Genomic DNA, 27,216 nt, shown 5'->3' on the forward strand with positions numbered 1-27,216 from the left:
GAAAATAGTTGTAGAGACTGCATATTTTTTCAAGGCACTGTATATAGTGCTGGCTATTTGGGGGCTGGGAGATTGGTGGTGGGCAGCATATTGGGGGGGCAGGGAAGGATTAAGGAATGGGGTGTGATTCTTTCTCCAGCAACCTTGGGTATGAGCAGACTACATGTCTACCAAGTCAATGATGGCTCGTGAAAGTTTTTAAGGACTACCTAAATTGTACCCTTCCTGTCCAGTTTTCCAAAGTCCACAGCACCATATTCTGATCAGTAAACAACTGTAGGACATGAATTGAATAACCTTACTCTGAAGAAGCCATCTCCACTGGAGCTGTGTAGGCTTGAGGATATGCTTTGTATTTGCTCCAATTATTCAATTTCACTGAGAAATATCAGTCACCAGTCGCTGATATTCACCCCACCAGTTAAAGCTCCACAAACTGGAGTAAATTATTTAAAATCTAATGACAATATCTTCCCCATGTGGCCAAAATATTTCCTTGAAAGAGCTTCCAGAATATGCTGCATTACTAGAGCACAATTAATAACAGTAATGTTACTACAATTCGTTTAGATTATAATATTCAAAAGTTGGTTCAGAGGAATATTATCAAAACAAAACTGCAGAGCTACATAAACAGCTGAGCAAAAACTTAGTCAAAGACTTTCAATGGTGCTTAAAATGGAGGCTGGAGAGAAAGAGCAGACTTGGGCCGACATTGCATGTGTAAAACAAAACCTCCTTAAACATGTTGTGTTTATTATCCTAGATATTAAACCCCAACAAATATGTAATAAAGTTAGCAATCCTCCTAAGTAATAAGACAGTCTCTGACATTGCTGACACAATTGCAAATACACAGCTTTACATCTAATCATACACAGACATAACATCAAATTAAAATTTTGGGTCATAGGATCCAGCTAGCAGTACTTTAACGTAGTTAGATATAGGTGATATAACCACAGACAGAGGGTACAGAGAGTACCTGTCTTCCAGGGTTGAAATGGCAAAGACCAGAAGGCATGCATTGAAGGTGAGAGGTGATGGGTTCAAGGGGGATGTGATGGATAAGATTTTTTACTCAAGAGCATCATGGATGCCTGAAATGTACTGCTTGGTACAGTGGTAGAGGCAAATACATTAGGGACTTCTGGATAGGCACATGGATGTAAGGAAGATGTTTGAGAAACACACACAAAAAATGCTGGTGAACACAGCAGGCCAAGCAGCATCTATAGGAAGAGGTACAGTTGAGGTTTTGGGCCGAGACCCTTCGTCAGGACTAACTGAAAGAAGAGTTAGTAAGAGATTTGAAAGTGGGAGGGGAAGGGAGAGATCCGAAATGATAGGAGAAGACAGGAGGGGGAGGGATGAAGCCAAGAGCTGGAAAGTTGATTGGCAAAAGGGATACAAGGCTGGAGAAGGGAGCAGATCATGGGACGAGAGGCCTAGGGAGAAAGAAATGGGAAGGGGAGCCCAGGGGATGGGCAAGGAGTTATAGTGAGAGGGACCTGTGAGTCAGCTGGGGTGATATACTGTGTCTGGTGCTCCCAGTGTGGCCTCTGTATATTGGCGAGACCCGACACAGCCTGGGCTTCTATATATTGGCGAGACCTGACGCAGGCTAGGAGGCTGTTTCGCTGAACACCTACGCTTTGTCTGCCAGAGAAAGCAGGATCTCCCAGTAGCCACACGTTTTAATTCCATGTCCCATTCCGATATGTCTATCTACGGCCTCCTCTACTGTCAAGATGAAGCCACAGTCAGGGTGGAGGAACAACACCTTATGTTCCATCTGGGTAGCCTCCAGCCTGATGGCATGAACATTGACTTCTCAAACTTCCGCTAATGCCCCACCTCCCCTTCGTACCCCATCCCTTATGTATGTATGTATGTATGTATTTATTTTTTTTTCTCTCTCTCTCTCTTTTTTCTCCCTCTGTCCCTCCCACTATAACTCCTTGCCCATCCTCTGGGCTCCTCTCCCCTTTTCTTTCTCCCTAGGCTTCCCATCCCATGATCCTCTCCCTTCTCCAGCTCTTGGCTCCATTCCTCCCCCTCCTGTCTTCTCCGATCATTTCGGATCTCCCCCTCCTGTCTTCTCCGATCATTTCGGATCTCCCCCTCCCCCTCTCACTTTCAAATCTCTTACTATCTCTTCTTTCAGTTAGTCCTGACAAAGGGTCCCAGCCCGAAACGTCAACTGTACCTCTTCCTATAGATGCTGCCTGGCCTGCCGCGTTCACCAGCATTTTTTATGTGTGTTGCTTGAAATTCCAGCATCTGCAGAATTCCTTGTGTTTGGGTGTTTTTGATTTGCTTTTTAGCTGGTTTAGCACAACAATGTGGGCCGAATGGCCTGTTCCTGTGCAGTACTCCTCTATATTCTACAAATTCCACAGTATAGTGGTAATCATTTTCAAGTGGACGTGGGACAGAGTGTCAGGACTACGGCCACTTTATTTGTATACCTCCAACTTCATCCTCAACAGGCAAGGTACTTGCTTGTGTAATGCAGTGCAAGTGAACCATGAGTTTAAGTATAGCTGGAACAGTCCCTACAGCTTAGTAGGGAAATTAATGGTTACGGGTGAAAAAACAGATAGGTGGAGCTGAGTCCACGGTCAGATCAGCTATAATCTTATTGAATGGCAGAGCAGGCTCAGAGGGCCAGATGGCTGACTCCTGCTCCTATTTCTTATGTTCTTAACTCTCTTCTGTACTCGTTCAGACTTAATGCATCTTTTCTATAGCATAATGACCAAACCTGAACATATCTCAATCCTCTGAGGAGCTTTGGGAGAGTTTGTTAAATGCCCTTTACAAAATGGGTTCCATAGTGTTTCTTTGTTTCATGGCTGTCTGTTGGAAGAAGAATCGCAGGGCTATATACTGCACATACATACTTTGAATCTTTAAAATACAAAATGTTATGCTTTAACCTGAGATGTTAAATATAATTTGTTAAGTCAATTAGAATGCAGAAGTTAGAATTAAAATAAGTGAACCTGATTTCTTGCACTCAACAGTTTGATACTCACAAGGTAACTATGTACCCACAAGGAAAATAAACAGTTCTGATAATACAAAGTTAATATTATTACTCCAACTTTCCCAAGAATGCTTCTGTCTGAGCATGCCGGCCCACCTACCTGGGCAGATGATTCTGGTATTCAGCACTGGGAGATTTTCTTTGCTAGCAGTTAATGGTGAGGTTGTAAATGGACCAGTGTAGGAAGTGGTGGTGCGATGGATTCGTCTCTCTGGAGGGGATCTCTGACCAGACCGGAAAGCTGAAACAATGAAAATTATCATTAATTACATACTACTGAACATATATAAGGGAGAGGGAAGGATGTTGTAAGCATGCAGAGCAGCAGGATGGGGAGAGAGGGCAAGAGGGACACAGAATAGCAAGGGTATCAGAAGAAAAATATACCAAAGGAAAGGGAGAGGGGCAGAAGTGGTTACAGGGGAGTCGGGAAGTGGAAAGAAAAGGAGACAATATCAAAGTATTTTCAATTAACACAAAATAATCTTTCTTGTAAAGCATCTTGAACAGAAATCTCTACCAGTGATGCATTAAAAAATGTCCTTCATCTTCATAATTCTTAATCACTACCTAAGTGCGATCAACAACCCTCCTAATTCAGATAGGTGTTTATTCTTCTTTTTGGCTATTTTCCATATCTCCAGCTACAACTCTCTGGTGTATTACATTGCCTATGCAAGACAATCATTTCAATACATATATTCCAGGGCTCAGATGAAAAATACTATGTCTGATGCATAAATGATAAGGTAAAAAGACAATTCGGTTCATCATACAGACATGGTAAGGAACCCAGCAATCAACGCAAAGATGCAGTAAAGTCACTGCACACCTTTTACCTGTAATGTGAAAGCACAATGAAGTTTTATTTTCATTTCTATAGAAGTACAAATGAAAACTAACAGAACCATATTACATCTTGACTGGGCCAGCCGAACAAGACTTTGGGTCTCTATGTTTCACGATAGGATTCAGCAATGTCATTGAGGATCAGTATGGCAGCTGAACAAAACTTTGCCCCTGTCATTTAACATTTTTCACATTTGAAAAATAATTCTAAGTAGAATTTCAGGAAAATTTGTTCCCAACCAAATGAGGTTTAGAAGGGGAGTTAAATGGTGGAAAAAAGCCATTTTATGAGGGAAAGGAATCTCTGCTATCTTGTAAAAGAAACAATGAAGATGGGGCATAAAGATCCAAAAAGAGTAGTTCAAAGTTGTAAGATACTGCCATGGGATATAAATAGGCTCAGTAAATGGTCAAAAAGGTGGCAGATGGAGTATAATCTGGGAAGAATAAAATAATTAACTCCTGTTAAAAAGCTGGTAAAGCAGAATCTCACTTAAAGTCCAGAAACTAATAAATATCAGCCTTCAAAGAAATTCATGGGTCTTGAACAGTAATCACAGCAAGTCAAGATGCGAGCAGAGCAAGCAATTAGGAAGGCAATTCAAGCCTTTATTGAAATGGATTGGAATACAAGAGTTGAAGATGTCTTACTGAAATGACCACTTAGCCAAGGATGGACTAACCACTAACCCACCCCTCCACCCCCACCACCACCACTTTATCATTTCCTGTCAGAGACACCTTGTGTACAGACACACTTGTGCCTACTACCACTTTATGGACATACAATCAATGAATATAAGCTACCTTATGTATTTACTGTATACCTATTGTGTTTTTAAATTATTCTGTTCTTTATCTTATTGTGTTTTTTTGGGCTGTATCAGATCCGGAGTAACAATTACTTCGTTCTCCTTTACACTTGTGGCCTGGAAATTACATTAAACAATCCTGAATCTTGTGCTTGTCTTTGAGGAAATGAAAATATAATATAGCAGATTGATTCTTGGGGATGTTCTGAGCAAAGATCAAGTATAATCAGCATTGACTCAATGGAGCTTCAAAGAATGATAGGGTAAGCTACTGAAATGCATGAAATTCTTGAGAGAGGAGATGTTGCAAATTGTTTTCCAGGGCTGGACAAGTTACAACATGGATATGTAATCTCAGGATAAGACTGCAATAAATCTTTTTGGTGAACATACAGTCTTTATCCCAGGATTGGGGATTCGATGACTCAAGGGAAAAGTTTACTAGAACTTGAGGGGCTACCTGAGGGGAGGTATACTTGTGGAATGAGCTGCCAGAGGATGAGGTTGAGGTAGATACAACATTGACTTTTAAAAGATAGTTAGACAGGTACATGAGTAGGAAAAGTTTAGTAGGTTATAGCCCAAACACTGACAAATGGGGCAAAAGCTTGAATGGGCATCTTGTTGACACAGAACAGTAAAGTTTCTCTACTGCATTACTCTATCTATCTATGACTCTATAAGGAGGGACATCCTCACATGGAGGATAGTCATTCTTTGAACTTCTCTACCCAAGGGTGCTCTGTTGAGTCCATTCAAGACAGAGACGGGTTGCTGGAGACTCAATGGGGCTTAGAAGAATGATACAGTAAGCTACTGAAATAGGGTGGGAAGGTGAACTGGTGTGAATAATTAACCACCTTATAGATGGCAACATAGAAAGGCTCCCACCTTTTCTGTACTTATAGCAAAATTGTGAGGCTATAACTATCAGGAGAAATGGTTGCTTGTTTCTCAAACAAAAGCTGAGAGGTGCATAATAAACAGAAAAAAATATAGAAGAAATTGAGAGGGAAGGCAGATGGAAAATAGTTCCAAATGGATCATTGTAAAACTAATCAGTATAAAGAATAGACACTCCTTAACAAATCAATAGGAATTTGGATGAAATTGGTTTGTTCAGAGAATGGTTAGAATGTAGAACAATTAAGATACTGAGGTTAACATCATTACTGATTTATGATGGAGCTCAATAAGAAAGTGAACAAGAAAGGAAGTTAATGTTGATAAGTGAAAGGAGCTGTGAATGGGATAGTGCAGTCTGAGAAATGTGGCTGTCTGCAGTGACATGAATCATGAAAGGAAAGATTCTGTGGGCTAAATCACCTGTTCTGATCTCCCAAATTCAAAGTAGTTCCATATATTCCAAATACAGGTCCACAATCCCTTACCCAAAATCCTTGGGGCCAGTGGCATTTTGGAATTTAGAATTTTTTGGATTTCAGGATCCCTCCTTTTTGGTTCTAGCACCCCCATGGATACTAAAAAACACGTATGCTCAAGTCCCTTATTTAACCCTGTCTCAGTGCGGAGCTCCGGACCTACGCACATCCTCCCATATACTTTAAATCATCTCTAGATTACTTATAATACCTAATACAATGTAAATGCTATGTAAATAGTTGTTATACTGTATTGTTTAGGGAATAATGACAAGAAAAAAATATTCAATAAAACGTAAAAATATACAGCTTCAAATGAACCGAATCAAACACTTAGTAAATGACTTATTGGAATAAATGCAGAACGTCATTGTCACTATAAAACTTCAGTAACTTGTCTTTCTGTTTCTTTAAATCATGTACAGTGGTAGTTCCGACACTATTTTCTTCAGTAAGACGCCGCACAGACACACCACGATCAAGCTTCTGCAATAACTGCACTTTCTGCGTTCTTGATAGAGAAGGTTCCTTCTCTTTTTCTCATTGTTACTCATAGGAGTAGCTCTTTTTGACATTTTCACAGTGAAATTAAACATAAAGTCAACAGTGAACACAAAATAACAGCGAACAGCAAATGAACATGTAACCAATACGAGCGCTGAGCCACAACTGACGTCTGGAGGCCTCTGCTAGCGCTGCCATGTCACACCTGAGTGACGTCAGCTGTTGGCGAAAAAAACGTCGGTTTTCAAAGCTTTTTGGATTTCAGAATTTCGGATAAGGGATTGTGGACCAGTATTTATCTGCAATACTTTAGTACAGCAGAGCCCTGGTGTCACTTCGCACTTCCTACCAATGTCCTGGTTTCTCTCTACATAAGACCATAAGACTTAGGAGCAGAATTAAGCCATTCAGCCCATTGAGTTCTTCTCCGCCATTCCATCATGGCTGATCCCGGATCCCACTCAACCTCATATACCTGCTTTTTCGCCGTATCCTTTGATGCTCTGACCAATCAGGAAACTAGCAACTTCCGCTTTGAATATATCCATGGACTTGGCCGCAACCACAGTCTGTGGCAGAGCATTCTGCAGACTCATCATTCTCTGGCTAAAAAAAAAAAATCCTCCTTACATCCGTTCTAAAAGGTTGCTTCTCAGTTTTGAGGCTGTGCCCTCTAGTTCTGGATACCCCCACCATACAAAAACATGCTCTCCACATCCACCCTATCTAGTCCTTTCAACATTTGGTAGGTTTCAATGAGATCCCCCCACATTCTTCTAAATTCCAGTGAGTACAAGCCCAAAGCTGTCAAACGCTGCTCATATGTTAACCCCTTCATTCCCAGAATCATCCTCGTGAACCTCCTCTGGACTCTGTTCAATGACAACACATCCTTTCTGAAATAATGGGGTTCAAAACTGTTGACAATACTTCAAGTGTGACCTGACTAGTGTCTTATAAAGCCTTAGCATTATCTCCTTTCTTTTATATTCAATTCCCCTTGAAATAAATGCCAACATTGCATTTGCCTTCTTTACCACAGACTCAACCTGTAAATTAACCTTCTGGGAGTCTTGCATGAGGACTCCTAAGTCCCTCTGCACCTCTGATGTTTGAACCCTCTTCCATTTTGATAATCGTCTGCACTTTTGTTGCTTTTACCAAAGTGCATTATCATACATTTCCCAACACTGTATTCCATCTGCCACCATTTTGCCAATTCTTCCAATTTGTCTAAGTCCTGCTGCCATTGCATTGCTTGCTCAGCACTACCTACCCCTACACCTATCTACTATTTATCCACAAACTTTGCCACAAAACCATCAATTCCATTATCCAAATCATTGACAAATGTGATAAGTAGCAGTCCCAATACTAACCCCTGTGGAACACCACTAATCACTGGCAGCCAACCGGAAAAAGGCCCTTTTACTCCCACTCACCTCCACCTGCCTGTCAGCTATTCCCCTATGCCAGTATCCTTCCTTTCCATAATGCCATAGGATTTTATCTTGTTAAGCACCCTCATCTGTGGCACCTTATCATATGTAAAATCCAAGTAAATGACACCCACTGCCTCTCCTTTGTCCACCCTGCTTGCTACTTCCTCAACGAACTCTAAAAGATTTGTCAGGCAAAATTCCCCTTTACAGAAACCATACTGACTTTGACTTATTGTATCATCAGCCTCCAAGTACCCTGAAACCCTGGCGGGAGGAGAGAGAGCAGTGCGCTGTGCGTGCGCAGCCCTCCGGTGAAAAATGATATCGTGTCTGTTAAATAGGGGCTGTGGACAATTCTGATTTGATGGAGACGGACGTGAAAGCACAGAGTAACATTTGGAGAAATTTCTGAAACGCTCGTTCGCTGCTGTCGTTACTGCGCGGTCGGGAATCTTCTGGAGGGAAGGTCTCAAAATCCCCGGCTTTGCCTGCTGTTGGCAACCGTGATTGAGGTCGAATCATTCGGACAGAGATGGCGCTTAGTACTCGGTGTCGGAGAGCTGATCCAGAGGCTCGAAGTTTTCAGATGACTCAGAGACTGATTGTGGTCGGGCATGGCAGGGAGAGTTTTTCTTCCTTCTCCCATCTGCATGAGATGTGGGACATTTGAGAGACTTTGAACTTTTTACTGTGCTCATGGACTTCTTCATCAAGTTATGGTATTGTTGCACTGTTGAAACTATACGTTATAATTATGTAGTTTTGTCAGTTTTTTCAGTCTTGGTCTGTCCTGTGTTTTGTGATATCACACCAGAGGAAATATTGTATCATTTCTTAACGCATGCATTACTAAATGACAATAAAAGAGGACTGCGTGTCTTCATAATCTAACCTCATCCTTAATAATAGACTCCAACACTTTCCCAACCACTGAGGTTAGGCTAATTGGCCTATAATTTCCTTTCTTTTGCCTTCCTTCCTTCTTAAAGAGTGGAATGACATTTGCAATCTTCCAGTCCTCTGAGACCGCGCCAGATTCAAGTGATTCTTAAACGATCATGAACAATGCATCTGTTATCTCTTCAGCAACCTCTTTCAGGACTTGGGATGTACTCCATCTGACTTATCCACCTAAAGACTTTTGAGTTTGCCTAGCACTTTTTCCTTAAGGCACATCCTTCCCACTGACACTCACAGACCTCTGGCACACTGCTAGTGTCTTCCACAGTGAAGACTGATACAAAGTGCAGCTATCAGAAACTACTCCTAGTACACAATAGGTAACTTGTAGCTGTTAACTGCTTGATATTTAACAGTAGGCTCACCGTTAGTTAATGACACAGTTGAGCTGACTTTACACAGCCAATGCACTAGTACCAGTGATCTCAACTTAAGCTGTTCCATTTCTTCCCCAGTCCTCCAAAACCCATTTCTATTATGTTGCCATCAATAGCAAGTCACCAAGTGTGGTCTAGATTGAGATGTCAACTGACCTCGTTTTGGATCATTTCACAAGTACAAAAACTCCCTCCACAGCTACCTTTACAAAAGTATAATAAGGCAAAATCCAAAAGGTGGCAATTGCCTCAACCTCTCCTTTTCGGAATTACTCCCAGAAGGTGGTTCTTTCAAGAGACACAACTCCATACAACATTCACACAACCAGAACACTGCCCCCAGCTAATCAGCAGCAATGTTGCCTGTTAACCCAAACAGAGGCAAGCTTCCATTTTCTTAGCCATCAAACAGATATGTAATGCCGTGCCACACAAACATTATGGAGATTTGTTCAATGATGGAAAAGCTGAGAATGCTCTGAAACACAAAAGACAAGATCTAAATTTGATGTTAATGCTCTATCTAATAATCAATTCTCTCTATTTAGAAGAAAGATAAGTAAATTATACTTGGTTGAATGTCTGTTTCCTTCATCTCATCTTCCTCCTTTTCCTCTTCTTTCAAGACCTCCTCAATATCCTTTTTCAGTTCCACTTCAGCCTGTTCTTGGGTGTGCGCATTCTGTTCATCCACAACTGCAGGAAAGAGGCAGCAGTTAAACAGAGTGGAGGAAGGTCCTGACAGCGTGAAGAATATATCAGAGTGGGTAATGAACCACGTGGTCCAAGTATAGCCATTCACATTTACTTAAACATAAGGGACCAAACTGTCGCTCCTGGGACAGTGCACAAAATTGCAATTGTGATCTCTCCATGTCTCTGCTCAGAAGGTCTATGAGAAACTATTCTGCCAGACAAATTGCCTCAGTGTCCAGCACAGCAGCAGAAGCATCGAGGGCACATTGGCATTTGAAAGCTTTGAAACTTGGCAAAGTCTTGCTGCCTTCTTTGCTGGTTGTCAAAACCGTGAGGACTTAAAATGTTTCGAACATTCAGAAATGTTAATCTATTACAACTGAAATAGCAATTTTAAAAAATTGAAAATTTCATTCAAAATCACTGGCATATATCAGTAGAATTTGGGTCAAGAATTAGGCCACAGAAGCCCCTGAGGCTCCATTGTTCACTCAGATCATTCCAATCAGATGCCTTAACATCCTGCTCCTTATCCTTAAAGCCCAAAAACCCCAGCCTTGAAAATTACCCCACAGCAATACGTCAAATTAAAGCACAGACCGAGATCAAATGAGGAGAAAATTAAAAACAAATGCAGATGCTGGAAATCTAAAATAACTAAACGAGCGAGGAATACTCAGCAGGCCAGGCTGCATCTGTGAAAAGAGGAGCACAGTTTGGATTTCAGGCCGAAGAACCTCTGTCAGAACATGAGACTTTCAGAAACCCTCTGACAAGGTGCGAAACATGAGGCTTAACTTTAAACTAAGTTAAGAGCCCATGGTATTACAGGAAAGTTACTGACATGGTTAGAGCATTGGCTGATTGGTGGGAGATGGCGAGAAGGATCCTTTTCTGGTTGGCTGCCAGTAACTAGTGGTGTTCCACAGGGGTCCGTGTTGGAACCGCTTCTTTTTATGCTGTATATCAATGATGGAGTAGATGGCTTTGCTGCCAAGTTTGCAGAAGATACAAAGATTGGTGGAAGGGCAGGTAGTGTTGAGGAAACAGGTAGGCTGCAGAAGGACTTAGATAGATTAGGATAATAGGCAAGAGAGTGACAAATGAAATACAATGTTGAAAAATGCATGGTCATGCACTTTGGTAACAGAAATAAATGTGCAAACTATTTTCTAAATAGTCTGCACATCCAAAATCCAAAAACCTGAGATGCAAAGGGACTTGGGAGTCCTTGTGCAGAACAACCTAAGGATTAACTTGCAGGTGGGGGAGGCAGGTGAGAAGAGGCCAGAGTAGGGAGTATAAGAATAGAGAATGGGAAGAGGAAAAAATTACCAGAAGGAGAAATTAATTTTCATGCCATATGGAATATGACATATTGCTCCTCTACCCTGAGAGTGGCCTTATCATGGCAAAAGAGGAAGCCATGGACTGACAGGAATGGGGATAGGAACTAAAATGGTTGGTGACCCGGAAAGTAAGCTTTTGGCAGAGGCAGCAGAGTTGCTCGACAAAGTGGTTGTCTAATTTATGTCTGGTCTCACCAGTGTAGAACAGGCTGCATCAGGATACAATAGATGATCCCAACAGATTCGCAGGTGAAGCGTTACCTCACTTGGAAGGACTGTTTGGGGCCCCAAATAGTGGTGAGGGAGGAAGTGTATGGGCAGGTGTAGCATTTCTGTCACTTGTAAGGATAAGTGAGAGAATTTAAACAGAATCCTCAAAATTAGCCATTGATGAAAAAATAATAAAAGAGTAACAAAATAGGTGGAGTTTTCAAAAGCCTATTGGATTAATGGACAATAAAGGGTTAACAGGCAGGCTGCACCACACTGTACCTTTCTCTGCTTGTTCGATGATTTGCCTCACTGCTTTTTTCAGGCTGTTTGCCCGAAGCATAAGTTGCTCCCTGGATTTGAAGAATTTCGGGGTGGGAGACCGTGCTGGGATGTTTTCCACTGGCTGCTCAGATAGGGATTCTTCACTGAACTCCTCTTCTTCACCTTCCTCCTCGACGATGGGTGGAGTTGAGCAGTGGTGGCTTGTAGTGGCTTGTGATTCATCACTGAGGGTCTGCAGCAGCGAATCCAGCTTCTCGTTCAGCACCAAACACTGCAATGAGAATGTGTAAACCGTCAGGTCCGAGTGAGAGATTTCACAGCTTTATATCTGCAACTTCATTACTTTCCCCAAAATCATGTCAACAGTAAAAATGATCAGATGTCTTTGTCTATGTTAATTATCAATTCAATACCTCTCCTTACAATCCAACAAAGCCATCTCAAGTTTCTTCCTTAAACATTGCACTCAAGAAGTGTTTGAGAGATGAATACACTGAGCTAACTAACCCCTTTAGTGGCCAGTGGTGGTGGGGGGTGTCCTTCCCCACAGAGTTTCTGCAGTAGTTGCACAGTGCTTCAAAGTGTTGCTCTTCACTGAGGCAGAAAAGCAGAGCAGCTGCTGCCTCGAGCTACCAGAGACCTGGGTTCGATCCTGACCTCTGGTGCTGCCTGTGTGGGGTTTGTACCTTCTCCCTTTGACCAGATGAGTTTCCCACGGGTGTTCCGGTTTCCTCCGTCATTCCAATGACTTGTAGGCTGGTAGATTAGGCTGGCCACCGTAAAGCACTCCAAATGTATAGGTAAGTGCTAGAATCTGAGGGGAGCTGATGCATTACTTGCAGGACTAATGCAAATGGATGGTTGATGGTAGCTTTGGACTCAGTGGGCTGAAGAGCCTGTTTCTCTCGACTGACTCTACGACATATTACTTCATCTTGGAATGAGTTAGTCAGTAGCATTTGCATGTGAATGTCTTCACAACAGCCACGAGCAACAACAAACTGGCATTTAATTATGCATTTAGTTAAGTTAACTTTCAAAGGCTCTTTACAAGAATGGCAGGTAAAATATAGGTTGTTGAGTGTGCCACCAGTTCTTCACTGTCAACAATACTGGGATTCATACTACAAAACCTAAACAATTCTCGAAGAATGATAAGGAAATCTACTCAAAATCTACTCTGATTCCCACTATCCTCTCCTATCAGGTTACTTCTTCATCAGCCCATTACCTCTTCCACTTATCACCACCCAGCTTCTTAGTTCATACCTTTACCTCCACGCATCCACCCTCCCTCTTACCTAGACTCACCTATCACCTGCCAGCTTGTACTCCTTGCCCTCAGTCCAGCTTCTTATCGTGTTACTTATATACTGCGATGCAGCATGGCACAGGCTGTTCCTGCCCTTTAAACTGCCCAACAACCCTCAATTTAACCCTAGCTAATTTACAATGACCGACCGGTACCAACTGGTACCTCTTTGGATTGTGGAAGGCAACCGGAGCGCCTGGAGGAAATCCACACAGTCACGGGGAGAACATACAAGCTCCTTACAGACAGCAGTGGGAATTGAACCTGAGTCGCCGGTAATGTAAAACATTGTGCGAGCCACTACACTACCGTGCCACCCCAGGTTGCTCCTGGTTGCGTGAACAAAGTGTCATGTTTCCAAATTGCTGACAATATGAAACTAGCTGGGATCATATTAAATTAAACTAGTAGGACACTATGGTAGTGTAGAGGTTAGTGTGATGCTATTATAGCTTGGGGTGTCACAGTTCGGAGTTCAATTTGGGCGTCTTCTGTAAGAAAGTCTGTGCATTCTCATGTGTATGTGTATGTGGGTTTCCTCCCACAGTTCAAAGACATACCAGTAGGTTAACTGATCATCGAAAATTGTCCCGTGATTAGGCTAGGGTTAAATCTCAGGCTAGAAGCAGCGTGGCTCGGTGGCCCAGAGGGCCTGCTCTGTGTTGTATCTTGAAATAAAAAGTACAATAACTACAGAGAAGGAAGTGTCGGGTCGTTAAGGAAATTAAATGTATCGAGGCAAGCCACATGAATGGGCTAGAGTGTAGCAGATGGGAGATAATGTGAACATATGTGAGGTTATCCACACTGATGCACATAACAGAAAAGCAGAGTAACTGTAAAATGGTAAGAGATTATGTTGTACAGACTCAAGATACCGCTGATGCTGGAATCTGGAGCAACACGTGTTGCTATGTTGCCCCAGAGATTACAATGTTCAAAGGGACCTAAGCATAATTAACACAGAAACCATCATCAGAGGGTGGTGAACCTTTGGACTTCTCTTGTCCAGACAGCTAGGGAAGTTTAGTTGTAGAATTAACTCATAGATTTCTGAATATTAAGGGTAACAGCACGATGTAAGGATAAAGCTGAGAAATGGCACTGAAGTCAATCAGCCATGACCTTAATTAATGACAGGGCAGGCTCCAGGAACTGCCATGGCTAATCCTACCCCAAGGTTTATATGATTAAAAGGCAATCCAACTGAGTGACTGCCTCCCCCCCAAGTGTGTTGGCTCAGGAGTCCTGTCTTTTGTTCTTATGGCCAAGGTTTATTGGCGAGCCACAGGTCTGGTAGCTGGTGGAAAGTAACTGCCTGGCTCTGACAGAGATCATATGCAGGAGAAAGGAGGAAGAAAGTGCTACTCTTCTAGCGTGAGATCCACATTCCAGCATCCTTAGCTACTGCTGCCTGACTCAGACCTCAGTAACTATGGTAACTAGGATTTCAAGCATCTATCGCTCAGTGTAATAAACTTAAAAATGATCTTGTTGGCACTGTTTTATTTTTTTTATTTTTCCTCTTTCTCAAGTAATGTCAAATAGAGCTTTATAAATGGTTCTCCTGATACATTGTGCCAGACGCTAATAATGTTATATTTATAAAATACATTTCCTTGATATTTAAGGAAATATATTTTATAAATGACAGATAGCATAAATATAGCTGAAATAAATCATTGGATCAAAATGATGTATGTACATTATCCTTGTAGCTCTTTCTCTTTTCCTTTGTCAAAGACAGATTTGAAGATACTGCCTTAAAAAGATAATCTTTATTAGATACTGGCAATTGGTAATAAATGATTTAAAAATAATCAGATATAGATATAGATTTTTTATTTGCTTTCTTAAATTTATTACTGAAACAAAAATTGAGCTTTCATGCCATTAGTGCTGACCGTTTCTGCTGAATTCTGTTGCTGCATCTTATCATTTTTCAAACAGACCAGTCTGTTTCATCTAATTCTGAAACTATTTCAATGACCAGAGGTGGATATGCTATCAACTGGTTAAATGCAACTTAATGGCATACTGCAGGTGATTTTTTTGAGAGCTCCTTCACTTCATGAGGGGAAAGTCATGCACAACAGAAAGATGGTGATCAGCATTCTCAGCAGCACCTCTCCCCCGCCATTTCCCCAATTTTGCAAGGAGCAAGACCCTATTCCAATTATCAACAGCTCATTTGATCACATTCTTTCCTTGGAGTCAGAAGCTTACTAATTCAAGTCCTATTCCAGTGTTGTAAGCTGTTCATTCAAAAGGAAAAAGGAAGAAAGGAAAATGTTGCTCTTTGGATAAGATAATAAGCAAAAGTCTAGCCAGCCTGTTGGCTGAGCAAAGATCCATGATAATATTTAGGAAAATCGGCTGACTATCCCCCAACCAGAACCAGTAAGGTCAGATCATTACTCCCCTTGCTGTTTCTGAAACATTTCTGTGAAATATTTGATTTCCATGTTGTTTTCTATATTAATTGATTGTAAATCAGATACCTTGGGATATTCTTACTCTTTTCTTGGGATAGGGTGCATACAAATTACCCACTCCCAGGTGGAAGTCGGCTTTGAATCACTTTTGCACTATTGGGAGTTCTGCTTCTTTGACTCTGTTAGATAGGGTATTGATCTCATATTCGAATCTCCCTTCCACAAATTTTAGCTCTAGTTTATTTTGTCACCGAATTGAAACTGCTAAAACAGACAGCTGATATTAGAAGACCTGCCCCTGAAACCCAAACATTAATAAAGATCTTGTCTGTCACTTTAGCATAATATAGAGGAGTTTTTTTTGGATGAGAAGAGGTCCCCTTCCACATGTAACTCATTTTGAAGATAATTTTCCATACTTTTGGGAGTGTTTATTCTCAATCTAAATCATAGGTTGGAGAACCAGTCTTGGTGCAGGAGTTCAACTCTAAACATCGAAAATTCTTCTCCTCCCTCCACAGATGCTGTTCAGCCTGCCGAGTTCCTCCAACAGGGTGGTTGCTGCTCTGAATAACAAGCATTCAGTTATTGTCATATTGCCATGTGAGGGAACTTGCTCTGTGTCAATCAACTGCTATATTTTCTACAGTGTAACAAGGACAATACTTCAAAGTATTCCACTGGAATTATCTGCCCTTGAGATTACTCGAGGCTATGAAAAATGCTGTCTAAAACACAAACCTACTTCCCCTTCATTGTTTAAACTGGCACTTCACAAATTGTCAAGATTGAGGATTGACTGTCGCTCCTGGGTGAATGAACGTGAAGCTGCCACTTGCATTTGTCAATTTCAGGTCTCCCACAACAACTCATGACGAGGGATAGCAGGTTGATAAAGTGTCTTTCTGGGTGTTTTTGTCATTGTCTATCTAGAAAGAATTTCCTTAGGTTCTTCAAGATAAATAAGAGCAATATTTCTGGAATCAAGTGTATTATGATGTGAATCACAAATATTTAGAATTTTATATAGAAATAATAACTATGAAATAGTAACACACACAAAATGTTGGAGGAACTCAGCAAGCTAGGCAGCATCTATGGAAAAAGAGTACATTCAACGTTTCAAGCCAAGAACCTTCAGCAGAACTGGAGCAAAAAACCCTTTTCAGTTCTGCTAAAGGGTTTTGGCCCAAAACATCAACTGAATTCTTTTCCATTGATGCTGCCTGGCCTGCATCCAGCTTTGTGTGTGTTGCTTCAATGGCTTCTACTTCCAGTAGGCTATCTGACTCCATGAGTTGAAAGCTTTTACAGTAATTTTTTCCACATCCCTCACAGCTAATGGATATCCATGTCAATTTGATTGGGCATATGCTCAAAATATTAATGGAGCAGATCTTCCATTGTTCAAAATCACCAACTGTACATGTGCCAGACTGTGTCCCATTAATGCATGGTCTTCTGTCACTGGGATCCCAACTCCCATCACATTGACAAGCCCATCTCAGCAGCTCAATGCAGACAACTGGCTCACTGAAGATGCATACATCAAATCAGTACAGACAGTTGGTCCAGTGCAGACAGACAGCTCAGCAAAAACAGAATGTCCAGAGCAGAGAGACGACTCAACGCATTCACAAGACATCTTTGGCTGTGAACTTCTGAATGTCTTGGACATTAGAATGCATATTGACAGTCAAAAAACTATTTAGAGTCATTGAAAATAACTTAAATATATAAAACACAGACAGATTTGCTGCATATTCCCTGGTCTTTCCATTCTTTCCAGCTGGGGTTAATGTTTTCCTAATTACACCTTGATTGAAAAAATCCATTAATTTTCAAATCATGATCCTGCCTTTTCCTATCTCTGTTACAGTAAACTCCCCCAACATCGCTACACTCCTTTAATTCTGGCCTCTTTCACGTTTCTTTTGCCCTAGTAAAAGCTTTAGCTGCCTGTTAAGGTTATTTTTGATTTGGTAGATTTAACCAATCAAATTTCCAGCATCTGTAGTTTTATCTTTTGCTACTTGATATGGGGTTCATGACTTGATTACTACCATGTGTCCCCTTTGCCTTTAAATGAATCTACGTTGCAATCTGTATCACTATAGGCACAGGACCATCCTTATCAATAAATCAATATCACCACTACAGGGTCCTGATACACCCAATCCAACCATTATCCTCAAACTCCCTTGTATTTCTGATGCTGGATTATTAACTTTCCAGTAACAAATGTGTATTTAAAGCATTTCAAAAGACATTGTAAAGTTACAGGTGAAAAAAGTAGAATGTTTTAAATGATAGGAGATTAATAGGTGTTGGTGAATCAAAGTGACTTGGCTGTCCTTGTGCACCAGTAACTAAAAATAAACATGTTTACAGCTAGTATAACAAGCAGTTAGGGAAGGTAAATGGCATGTTAACTTTTCTAGCATGTGGATCTGAGTGCAAGGGTAAAGACACATTTTTGCAGTTAGGTGAGGTCATATCAAATATTGTATATTATAGGGGTGGGCAGGATTGACTGGATTTACTTAAGAGGACAGAAGATGCAGATTGGGCCAGAAACTTTTAGAGGTCAGAAGAATGATCAATGATCTCATTGAAACAACTGAACAAACTTGGGTTGTTTTCTTGGAGTGGCGGAGGCTGAGGGGAGATCTGAAAGAAGTTTATAAGATTAAGAGAGGTACAGATAGAGTAGAGTGGCAGTACCTTTTTCCCAGAGTAGAAATGTCTAATACCAGAGAGCATGCACTGAAGGTGAGAGGGGGTAGGTTCAAAGGGGATGTGAGGGTAAGTTTTTTACCCTGAGTTTTATCTCAGTTTCCCAAGAACCTTCTCTCCAGTAATGGTAACTTCACACACTTCATGACCCCTGACATCTGGAACTTCCACCAAACTGCTAGTGTCTTCTACAGTGAAGACTAATGCAAAATACTTAGTCATTTTGTCTACCATTTCTTTGTCCCTCATTACTACCTCTCCAGCGCCATTCTCCAGTGGTCTGATATCCATTCTCTCCTCTCTTTGACACTTTATCTATCTGAAGAAACTTCAGGTATCCTTTTTAATATTATTGGCTTGATTACTTTCATATTTTACATTTACCTTCCTAATGACCTTATTTATCTCTCTTCTGCTGGTATTTGAAAGCTTCTCAATCCTCCCAGCAATTTTTGCTCTATTATATGCCCTCTCTTTGGCTTTTATGTTGGCTTTGACTTCTCTTGCTAGCCATCGTTGTGTCATTTTCCCTTTAGAATGTTTCTTCCTCTTTGAGATATATATATTCTGTGCCTTCCGAATTGCTTCCAGAAATTCCACCCAGTGCTGCTCTGCCACCATTCTTGCTAGTGTTGTTTTCCAATTCTGGCCAACTCTTCCCTCATGCCTCTGTAATTCCCTTTACTCCACTGTAATACTGATGCGTCTGATGTCAGCTTCTCCTTCTCAAATTTCAGAGTGAATTTAATCTATGGAATCTGCTACCCAATAGGGTTGTGGAGGCTGTGATGCTGAGTGTTCAAAGAAAAATATTAGTGGATTTTGTATAGTCAGAGAATCATTAATCCCATTTAAGATTTTTGAAGAAGCAATGAAAATAAGTGATGAGGGTAGGGAAATGGATTCTGTATGCATATAGTTTACAAAGTATTTAAGACGGTCCCAAATGGTAGGTTGATTCAGAAGATTAAAGCACAACAGATCCATGATGGCTTAGTACATTGGATTAAAAATTGGCTTGGGCATAGAAGACACATGCTGGTGGAGGAGGGGTGTTATTCCTACTGGTAGTCTGTGATCAGTGGTGTTCCACAGGGATCAGTGCTGAGACTGCTGTTGTTTGTGAAGTCATGAACAAAAATGTATTTGGGGTGATTAGTAATTTTGTAGATGATCCAAATGTTGGTGGATCAAGAGGATGGTTGTCTAAGGATGTAGCAGCATTCAGACAGCCACATGAACAGGCAGGCAATAGAGTGATATAGATCATGTGCTGGCAGAAGGGATTATTTTAAATGGATATCATGGTAGACACAGACATGGTGGGCCAAAAGGCTTGGTGCTGTGCTGTGCTTTTCTATGTTAATGCCAGGTTAGTACAAGCCAATAACCCAGAAGATGGCAGCGCACTTGGACGCAGTGGCCTCTCGGGGGTCAACTAAAGGTGTTTTTTTACTTTTTTAACTGTCTTTTTTATGATCGCAAGACACTGCTGGACTCCAAGAATTTTGGGTACCGCAAGTCCACCCCATCAGTGAGCTGCTCATTGGCAGAAGAGCTAGACTTTGTACACACTTTGTTGCAGCCTACTACAGGAAGGCATCGGAGCGGCATGCAAAGGCTGCATACAGTGTAACCGGTGGACACTTCTCTTGCAATTACAAGACCCTGTTAGACATTGATAATGTTGGATGTTGTAGGCCTGTTTCCTTTGATTGGTGGTGTGACAGGTGGTAGAGGAGCTGTGTGGCCTCGGATGTAGCAAGGACTAGGCCTCAAGCTGTGAGCTTGCCTGCTGTTGCAGGCAAGAGAGGAGATGCAGGAGGCGGTGTAACAGTTAGTCTACTTTCAGTTGGGGACCAGCTTCTCCCATCGGTGCTGCCCTCCTGTGTTTGATAGGTGGAATGACAAGCTGGATTGCGTGCGTGTGTTTATCTACAGACTGCTGGAAACGGCACCACCAATTTGCAAGTCATGTCACTCAGGGACTTGGGCTATATTTTTGTTTGTGTGACCGTTTGTGTGCTCGCTGTCTTGAATGTGCTACATGCCTTGTGCTGTGTATGTTTTGCATCATGTCCCCAAAGGATCGCTGTTTCATTCAGCGGTATGGTTGAATGATAATTAAACTTGAATTTGAATTTGAAGCAAGTGGCATTGAGATAAAAGAACAAATCTGATTTTGTAAATTATTAAGCAAGGGACTAACTGGTTGACTGCTGCCTTTATCTATATTCTTAGAATATCTTCACACTGAAAAACTGATCAAGAAATTATCTCAATTGTTAGAGCCATGGCTTCAAAGATATTATTACAAACACAACCTCCTTCCCAAAATACACATGGAAATTGCTATTGCAAACCTCATGTCTGCATCTTCAATGTACTCAGCTGTTTTTTACAAATGCATTTAGTTGTTAAAAGCCTAAATATAAGTACTGCATAGAGGGCAGCATCAAAACATGAAACATTTATATGGACCCAATATTTACACGGCGCCTCACAATGCCAGGTGCAACAGTGAACTTTATATCCAATCCAGCGTCTCTGAATCCTGGCCAGCAATGGAATGTTGAAATATGGCTGTCAAGTTGTGCACAAAATACTTTCAAGAAGCAAAGTGATACTGCCTAAATAATGTTGTAAAGTTGCTGATTGAAAAGAAAAGATTTACAGCTATTTACTATGACACCCAGGATTTCTTCACTGCTCTCAAGTGATTGAACTGACAGGACATCCATTTAACATTTCATGCAAAAAGGCCCCTTGGCCAATAGTTTTCCAAAAGTACTCCACCAGAGTTTGCACACAACCTTCTGACTCAACATGACTGTTGATCAGAATTCTCATCTTAGGTGATTTGGAATGTACTATGGCAGTGCAAATGCATTACAAGTTCCTAAAAAAACACACACATTGCATTCTTACTTTATTCGCCAGTGTTTCACTCTCTTCTGCATTTTCATTGGCCTTTTCGTGTGATTTCCCAACTTTGGCAACAAAGTCTTTCACAGTTTCACACAGAATTCTGGTAGGAAAAAAAGTGAAAATTACTCCAATTATGTTCATGCATTTTAATGTTGTCAAGTCAGGTTGGAGATTTGCCCAGAGCCTTCATCACACGACCTCCAGCTGGCAACTACCCCAGTTTTCAACTTCCTGCCATTGGTCACCTGCTTGTCCACGTTTGTGGAAGAGCTGAGAGTGCATATTCTCCCTGTTCCGCCAGTGGGAAATGGCCCATTTTTCCCATGTCCAGTATTTGTCAAATAAATAAGCTACAGCTTTTTTGATTAAACGTCAGATGTATTTCAACAAGCCTCCAGGTAACCAAGTCCTGGAGATTAGACATCAATTTAAATAGTTCAGGTTAGGCAACCTTAATTCAGGTTTGCTAGCATGATGAAAAGCAAACAACCTTAGGAATAAAGGACTGGGTTACCAAAGAAGATACAATAAGTTGGTGGAGAAGGTTGTTTAAAGATACAGCTGGAAATTTGAGAGGAGCAGTGCCACATAGAGTTAAGAGTGAGATAATACAGTTTGGGAGGTCATGTTCTGGTAGGACATGTGGAGTAAACAGCAGTGACCTTAGGGGAGTTGATGTATAGAGAGTTCACAGGGTGCAAGTCCACAGCTCCTTGAAAGTGATAACACAATGGAGAGGGCAGTGAAGAAGGAATTTGATACTCCTGCTTTCATTGACTGAAGCATTGAGTCTAAGAGTTGAGAAGTTATTTTGCAGTTGTACAAAACATTAATTACACCATATTAAGAATATTTTTAGATTTTTAGATTTGTTTTAGATTTAGAGATACAACAAGGTAACAGGTCCTTCGGACTCAACGAGTCCACACCACCCAATTACGCCTATGTGACCAATTAACCTGGTAACCTGCCCATCTTTGTGCTGTGAGAGGAGACCGGAGAGCCCGGAGGAAACCCTGCAGTCCTGGGGAGAACGTACAGACAGCGGCAGAAATTGAATCTTGGTTGTTGGTGCTACCGTGCTGCCCAATATTGTGTACATTTCTGCTCACCACTCTGCAAGAAGGACGTGGTAGCAACAGAGAGAGTGCAAAGGAGATTCATCAAGGCATTGCCTGCAGCTTTAAGGAGAAACTGGATAGGTTGGCTTTACTTTCGTTGTAACATAGAAGTTTACTAAATTTTTAAGGGAATAGATAGGACAGATAGTTAAGAGTCATTTTTCCCAGGGCAGAGGAATCTAAAACTAGAGCACACAGGTTTGAGGTAAAATGGGAGAAATTGAAAGGAAGGGTAAGTTTTTCCCACAGAGTGGTGAATATCTGGAATGAGCTGCCAGAGGAGATGGTAGAGACAGGTACAATTACAATGTTAAAAGGTGTTTGGACAGGTACTTGGATAGGAAAGGCACAGAGGGATATGAATCCAAGGCGGGAGAGTAGGATTACTGTAGATGGTATCACCTTTGGCATACACAAATTAGGCCAAAAGGGCCCGTTTCTGTGATGTACATTTCTATGATTCTATGATAAAAAGATAACCAACACTATCAGCAGTCTTCAGCATCTTTTCACAGTTGTTGTACTATTTTGGGCACTACTGTCTTTGTGGAACCTGCACAATGGAACATTGTTTCAGTTAAAATTTATCAAGGAAGTCATGGAATAATAAACCAAAAGAGATGAGAGACAAATTGGAACCCTGTGGCATGAAATGGCTCAACTAGAGTAACTGCAAGGTGCTCTCACAAACATGCTCAAGTGTATCATTAGATATGCTTTTCAACAAAAGCATGAATTGGTTCATATTGTTGTGCTAATAAATCATGTGCAACAATTAACCTTTTTATCCATGAGGGCACTAGAACATCTAATGACCACATAACCCTCCTACGTCCCATTAACTTTTATCTACTTTTCGACCAAACTTTTATCTACTGTCTGATCTAGTGTGCCTTTAGACCCACATCCTATTTAATGTGTTTTAGTTCTTTCATAGTTAGGGAAAGTAGTGTATCACATTTGTTAAGTAATTTCAAACAGAAATCCCAGCATGTTGTCATTTTACAATGTTGCCAAAAGTATGTCATATCAATAGTGTCACAGCTTTTGCTTTTTAGAAAATGCCGTATAGAAAAACATGCCTTACTTCTAAGCAGAGGATCCACCTTGATGCACTTATCAATCGGTATGTGAAAAACCAGATGGTTCTCTGAGCTTCTTGAAATCCTATTCCTCAGTACCTAGTTTACTAGAATGGCCGGAGGGCAAAACTGTGAGAAATTGCTCAGACAGGACTTGCATTGATTTCGTTTAATGAATGATCTAACTGAAGGGTTTTAAAATGTGAAAGGGAGGTGTTAGGGTAGTAACTAGATTTTCTCCATGCCTCCAACCTGATGGCATGAACATTAATATCTCGGACTTCCAGTAATGCCCCCCAACCCTCTCCTTCACCATTCCCCATTTCTATTTCCCTCTCTCACCCGATCTCCTTACCTATGTCACCTCCCCCTTCCCTTTGCTTCATGACCTTCTGTCCTCTCCTATCGGATTCCCTCTTCTCTAGCCCTGTATCTCTTTCACCAATCAGCTTCCTAGCTTTTTACTTCATCCCTCCCCCCTCCCAGTTTCACCTATCACCTCCCCCCACCTTCTTCCCCGATCTCTCATCTTTTTTTCCTCCAGTGCTGACGAAGAGTCTTGGCCAAAAACGTTATCTGTTTACTCGTTTCCACAAATGCTGCCTGGCCTGCTGAGTTCCTCCAGCATTTTTGCTTGTGTTACTGCATAGCACCCAGGACTTGGGGTTAGAAATTGGCATGTAAAAAGGAACAGCCAACTAACAAACAATAGAGTGTTTGGATCACTTTCAAATTGACCATCAGTAACAAATGGCCTGAGCAATTTAAAAATCCATATCAATAATTGGGCTGAAGACACTGAGTGTATTTGGAGGTAAAACTAAGATAGGTAGGTTTCTAATCTGTAAGGATCATACAAAGAGCCAGCTAAAGGACACAGATGGGTTAAATGAGTAGTGGACAAAAAATAAGTAACTGAAATGAAGTCAATTGTGAATGTGAAGTCACACACTTTGGAGGTACAAAAAAAAGCAAATTTTTATTTAACTGCAGCAAAACCACAAAATACTGTCATTTACTGGGTTCTTAGTATTTGCAAAACAAGTCAGTATGCAAGCAAGTAGGCTAATGGAATATTGTCTTTATTTCAGGAGTATGAAACATACAAGGAGGAAATACTTGACTCACATTTACAATGTGCTGGTGAGATCACACCTGGAGTAAGGTCCAATTTTAAGAAATGAATGTATTGTAGGCAACCCTAGTTCTTCAAATAAAGTGGTTGACATACAAAGAAAGATTAAGCTGGTTGGGCCTTTCTTCACTGAAGTTTAGAAACATGTGAGGTGATCTTATTGAAGCATAAAAGATTCTGCGGGGGGGGTGCTGGAAAGAATGATGTCTCTCCTATTAGGGTTATCTAGAGCATTATGGCATAGTTTCAGTACAATAGGATAGGCATTTTAAGGCAAAAATGAAGAGGATTTCTCGGAGGGTTGTGAATCTGGAATTCTCTACTTGACAGGACTGTGGAGAGAATGTCATTGACTATATTAAGGTTGGAGATAAAGTCATTTAAAGTACAACAAAGTCAATGACTATGGAGAGAAAACAGGAAAATTATGTCCAGGCCAAGATTGGAACAGCCTTGATCTTACTAAATAGTGGAATGTCAGGAGTGTAATGGAATAATTTCTATTACAGTATCTCTCCAGCCACAAATTTACTTGTGTTATCCTTCTATTTCTCAACTTATTGGCTTGTGATCCAACGGCTAAGCCACAGAATGTCACCTTTGAACTGTTTCTTGTTCTCCTTCTTTCTATAGGACTCGTCCCTTTTTCTATCTGAAGAAATGCTTTGAGAGGTTGGTTATGTCTAGACTGAACTCCTGCCTCAGCAAGGACCTGGAGCCATTGCAATTTGCCTATCGTCACAATAGGTCAACAGCAGATGTAATCTCCATGGCTCTTCACATGGCTTTGGACAATACAAACACCTATGTCAGGATGCTGTTCATCGATGATAGCTGAGCATTTAATACCATCATTTCCACAATCCTGATTGAGAAATTGCAGAACCAGGGCCTCTGTACCTCCCTCTGTAATTGGATCTTCAACTTCCTAACCAGAAGACCACAGTCTGTGTGGATTGGTGATATATCTTCTTCGTTGATGATCAATCTCAGGGGTGTGTGCTTAGCCCACTGCTCTACTCTCTGTATACACACGACTGTGTGGCTAGGCATCGCTCAAATACCATCCACAAATTTGCTGACGATACAACCACTGTTGGTAGAATCTCAGGTGGTGATGAAAGGGTGTACAGGAGTGAGATATGCCAACTAGTGGAATGATGCCGCAGCAACAACCTGGCACTCGATGTAAGATGAAAGAGCTGATTGTGGACATCAGGAAGGGTAAGACGAAGGACACATAGCAATCCTCATAGAGGGACCAGAAGTGGAGAGAGTAAGCAGATTCAAGTTCCTGGGCGTCATAGTCATAGTCATACTTTACTGATCCCAGGGGAAATTGGTTTTTGTTACAGTTGCACCATAAATAATAAATAGTAATAGAACCATAAATAGTTAAATAGTAATATGTGAATTATGCCAGTAAATTATGAAATAAGTCCAGGACCAGCCTATTGGCTCAGGGTGTCTGACCCTCCAAGGGAGGAGTTGTAAAGTTTGATGGCCACAGGCAGGAATGACTTCCTATGACGCTCTGTGTTGCATCTCGGTAGAATGAGTCTCTGGCTGAATGTACTCCTGTGCCTACCCAGTACATTATGTAGTGGATGGGAGACATTGATCAAGATGGCATGCAACTTAGACAGCATTCTCTTTTCAGACACCACCGTGAGAGAGTCCAGTTCCATTCCCACAACATCACTGGCCTTACGAATGAGTTTGTTGATTCTGTTGGTGTCTGCTACCCTCAGCCTGCTGCCCCAGCACACAACAGCCAACATGATAGCACTGGCCATCACAGACTCATAGAACATCCTCAGCATCATCCGGCAGATGTTAAAGGACCTCAGTCTCCTCAGGAAATAGAGACGGCTCTGTCACTTCTTGTAGACAGCCTCAGTGTTCTTTGACCAGTCCAGTTTATTGTCAATTTGTATCCCCAGGTATTTGTAATCCTCCACCATGTCCCCACTGACCCCCTGGATGGAAACAGGGGTCACCGGTACCTTAGCTCTCCTCAGGTCTACCACCAGCTCCTTAGTCTCTTTCACATTAAGCTGCAGATAATTCTGCTCACACCATGTGACAAAGTTTCCTACTGTAGCCCTGTACTCAGCCTCATCTCTCTTGCTGATGCATCCAACTTTGGCAGGGTCATCAGAAAACTTCTGAAGATGACAAGACTCTGTGCAGTAGTTGAAGTCCAAGGTGTAAATGGTGAAGAGAAAGGGAGACAAGACAGTCCCCTGTGGAGCCCCAGTGCTGCTGATCACTCTGTCGGACACACAGTGTTGCAAGCACACGTACTGTGGTCTGCCAGTCAGGTAATCAAGAATCCATGATACCAGGAAAGCATCCACCTGCATCGCTGTCAGCTTCTCCCCCAGCAGAGCAGGGCGGATGGTGTTGAACGCACTGGAGAAGTCAAAAAACGTAACCCTCACAGTGCTCGCTGGCTTGTCCAGGTGGGCGTAGACACGGTTCAGCAGGTAGATGATGGCATCCTCAACTCCTAGTCGGGGCTGGTAGGTGAACTGGATGGGATCTAA

At 41.5% G+C, this 27,216-nt stretch overlaps 1 protein-coding gene across 3 annotated transcripts in view; it reads right to left on the reverse strand.

Annotated features, from left to right (window-relative positions):
• The window catches only part of dgkh (diacylglycerol kinase, eta), a 504,569-nt gene that overhangs the window by 116,481 nt on the left and 360,872 nt on the right, over window positions 1-27,216 (reverse strand). For all 3 annotated transcript variants that reach the window (XM_072260835.1, XM_072260834.1, XM_072260833.1), the window contains 4 exons: window positions 21,330-21,429; window positions 11,916-12,189; window positions 9,949-10,074; window positions 3,153-3,293 (listed from right to left, as the gene is read on the reverse strand). In XM_072260835.1, the coding sequence (XP_072116936.1) occupies window positions 3,153-3,293; window positions 9,949-10,074; window positions 11,916-12,189; window positions 21,330-21,429 (641 nt within the window). The remainder of the gene's footprint in view (window positions 1-3,152; window positions 3,294-9,948; window positions 10,075-11,915; window positions 12,190-21,329; window positions 21,430-27,216) is intronic.

Source organism: Mobula birostris, chromosome 6, assembly GCF_030028105.1.
Source record: "Mobula birostris isolate sMobBir1 chromosome 6, sMobBir1.hap1, whole genome shotgun sequence".
Lineage (NCBI taxonomy): Eukaryota > Metazoa > Chordata > Chondrichthyes > Myliobatiformes > Myliobatidae > Mobula > Mobula birostris.